Source organism: Papaver somniferum, chromosome 7, assembly GCF_003573695.1.
Source record: "Papaver somniferum cultivar HN1 chromosome 7, ASM357369v1, whole genome shotgun sequence".
Classification (NCBI taxonomy): domain Eukaryota; kingdom Viridiplantae; phylum Streptophyta; class Magnoliopsida; order Ranunculales; family Papaveraceae; genus Papaver; species Papaver somniferum.
Genome location: NC_039364.1, coordinates 112,141,466 through 112,144,441, shown reverse-complemented (window position 1 = coordinate 112,144,441; position 2,976 = coordinate 112,141,466). Strand labels below are relative to the sequence as shown.

Here is a 2,976-nt window from a genome sequence, read left to right as displayed (position 1 = left end):
AGGACCACTTTCAATGATTAATTCTCTTAATTTCCTTAAATTTCGCTAAAAACAAAACTGGCCTATTAAAAAAGAACGGAGGGAGTAGTAGCTAGTATCAAAATCGTAGCAATATCACGAACCAGCTACTTCATAAGATAATGCATAGAACAATCCTATAGCTATATGTGCCCATCGCTATCACCACTTGAGAAAAGACAAAGCCATCTCATTTCCCTCTATAAAAACCGTTTCGGATGAGTGTGTCAACCACACTTCTTCATTAATTCTTCTGCAATTGTCACCAGCAATAGTACGTTTCTTCTTTACTAAATACTACTACCACTACAGAGTTGCCCGTTTTCTTTTCAGTTTCTTCCATGGCTATCCATAATCAAGCTAATCAAACTTTCCAACCATCAACTCCACCTGTCATCAGACCAATGATATCCGATGTTGAACGACCACAAACAATCAAAGAAAACAAAGACTACTTTGATTACTCCCAAAGAGCACAGTGGCTTCGTGCTGCTGTCCTTGGAGCCAACGATGGCTTATTGTCGACTGCATCATTGATGATGGGAGTAGGAGCTGTAAAACAAGATGTCAAGTTTATGATACTGACTGGTTTTGCCGGTTTAATAGCTGGGGCGTGTAGTATGGCCATAGGAGAATTTGTCTCGGTATATTCACAACTTGATATAGAGTTGGCGCAAATAAAGCGGCAAAATATGGCAAGAAAAGATGAGGAAACACAAAATGATGACGAGAAGGAAAATTTGCCAAACCCATTTCAAGCTGCTGGTGCATCAGCAATTGCATTCTCCCTTGGAGCTATGGTGCCGTTATTAGCAGCGGCATTTATAAAAGATCATAAAGTGAGGTTGGGAGTGGTGACCGGAGCGACGAGTGTGGCGTTGTTGGTGTTTGGAGGGTTAGGGGCTATTTTAGGGAAGGCACCTTTGTTGAAGTCTTCTCTTAGGGTTCTGATCGGTGGATGGATCGCCATGGCTATAACATATGGATTAACTAAGTTGATTGGAACCAATGGACTCTCATCAGTGCTAGCTTAATATAGTTACAGTCATCCCATGCTAAAAGTTGTAGCCGTTTCATTTACTTTCAGTTGTTGCGTCCCTGATTTCATGCGGTTATCGCGTAGCTCTTCTTATGACGCAACTACAATTGCAACAAGTGTGTATCATAATAAGAAAATAGAATAAAATAAAATCAATATACATATCCACAAGTGTGTAACTTAGCTCGTGCTATGCATATCGTCTCCAACCGATTTCTTTTTTCCTGCTGAATGTATTAAAATTAAAAAAAAAAACGATTTTTTTAAGAAAAAAAAGTCACGAATCATTTCAGTCAAGGAAGAAGAACTATTACAAAGCTTAGTTTGGCAAACTAACAACAAGCTGGGCGTCAACTCCTTTTTAAATAGCAATACCTAGCCTATGAAAAATAAAACTATCAAAACCATTACTAGCATCATGGCTAACTAAACAATTCTTCAAATGCTTCAAAAAACATAAAATATCTTCGCCGAGTTCCCTTAAAGTAGAGAAAGCTAAAACACCCAGACCATATCCATGTGCGACACATTTGTCCAAGTATTTAGTACGTTTTCGCGAAACAACTTTAGAGATAGCTTTGCCTGGAACGAAAGAGCGAGTACCTTCACCTGTGAAGGGGAAGACATTTATAACATCCATGCACACATCTTGACCATTTTCCCAGTTAAGAACGACGATAAACATGGCAAAAGAAAGAAGAATAAAAAACAACTAAGAGGAGGTATAGGATACAAGAGCGAGGAGAGAGCAACCATTTCTCAATACATGGTTGATTCTAGCATAGTTCGCTAGGTTGTGGGCAACAAAATTCCCTTTACTGTTGATAAAATGAAATCGAATAGACCTGAAACCTTTAATCAGACTGTGGATTTCGGCAAGATGGTAGAGGGCCTTGGCCATTGGAGTTGACGAGATTAATTATTACTTGCGCATCCCCTTCCACAATGCAGTTGTCCATCCCCTTCTGTTTGGCATATTTCAACACATGGACAAATCCACAAACTTCAGCACAGAGCGGTGATCTTTCATGGAAATATAAATAGCTTGGCCCCCATAACCCACCTCTGTAACTCCTGGCGATAATCCCCACAAGACTATCATTGTCTTTTGTAATGGCATCAACATTCAGTTTAGTGACATTAATAGGTGGAAGACACCACTTAGGATTAGCTTGAATACTAGCATTTTCTGTTATAGTTTCCTCCGTAGAAGTGTAATTCATAACATTGTACGTAGTAGTTGGAGAAAATGGAAGCCGCTTCACTAAGGATTCTTTTAATATATGGGCCATGTCCTTCAAACACAGGTTTATTTCTAGCCTTCCACCAGCTCCTAAGATACACGCAAGAGACCTAAATGTGTAGCCCCATCATATTTAATCATAAGAACCTTAGATAACAATTCTTTAATAATAGCATTTTCATTGTCTTCAACACGCAGGGATAATTGGAAAGCAAATAGGAAAGTCTGAGTGTTGGGACATTGCAAGAAGAGGTAATTTACAGCCTCATCTTGCTCATGATGGCATAGACTTTTCATATCATAGCTTAGTACAAACCTACTAGCATTGGCTAGTACACCAACTTCATTATGAATTATCCTCCACACAAAGGTTTGTGAAAATGCGGGGGTCTAACAACCACACCCAACAATTCGTTTGACAATCAGAGAGGAATTACTCCAATACACTTTCTAGAGAATCAATTAGACAGTCTGAATCAATCTAGAATAAAGTATATCAAAGAGTTTGATATCTCTAACTCTTAATTCAATCCGCAATCCGCAAATAGAAATCTGCGAGCCCGATTGAATATAAGAGGAGTAACTTGAACGGTGCCAAAGACCAATGTTCAAGTGTCAATCAATGTAAATCAACAACCCAAGGTTGGATATTCTAATCGATTGATTTTAGGGCATA

General features: G+C 38.8%; 1 protein-coding gene across 1 annotated transcript; it reads left to right on the top strand.

Annotated features, from left to right (window-relative positions):
• The first annotated feature begins 333 nt into the window (after window positions 1-333).
• Window positions 334-1,068, top strand: LOC113292928 (vacuolar iron transporter homolog 3-like). The gene has a single exon (XM_026541738.1). The coding sequence runs from the start codon at window positions 360-362 to the stop codon at window positions 1,050-1,052; it is 693 nt and encodes a 230-aa protein (XP_026397523.1). The 5' UTR covers window positions 334-359; the 3' UTR covers window positions 1,053-1,068.
• The last annotated feature ends 1,908 nt before the right edge of the window (window positions 1,069-2,976 follow it).

What these genes read in the sequence shown, in the direction of transcription:
- LOC113292928 (XM_026541738.1), top strand. Translation starts at nt 360, where the DNA reads ATGGCTATCCATAATCAAGCTAATCAAACTTTCCAACCATCAACTCCA.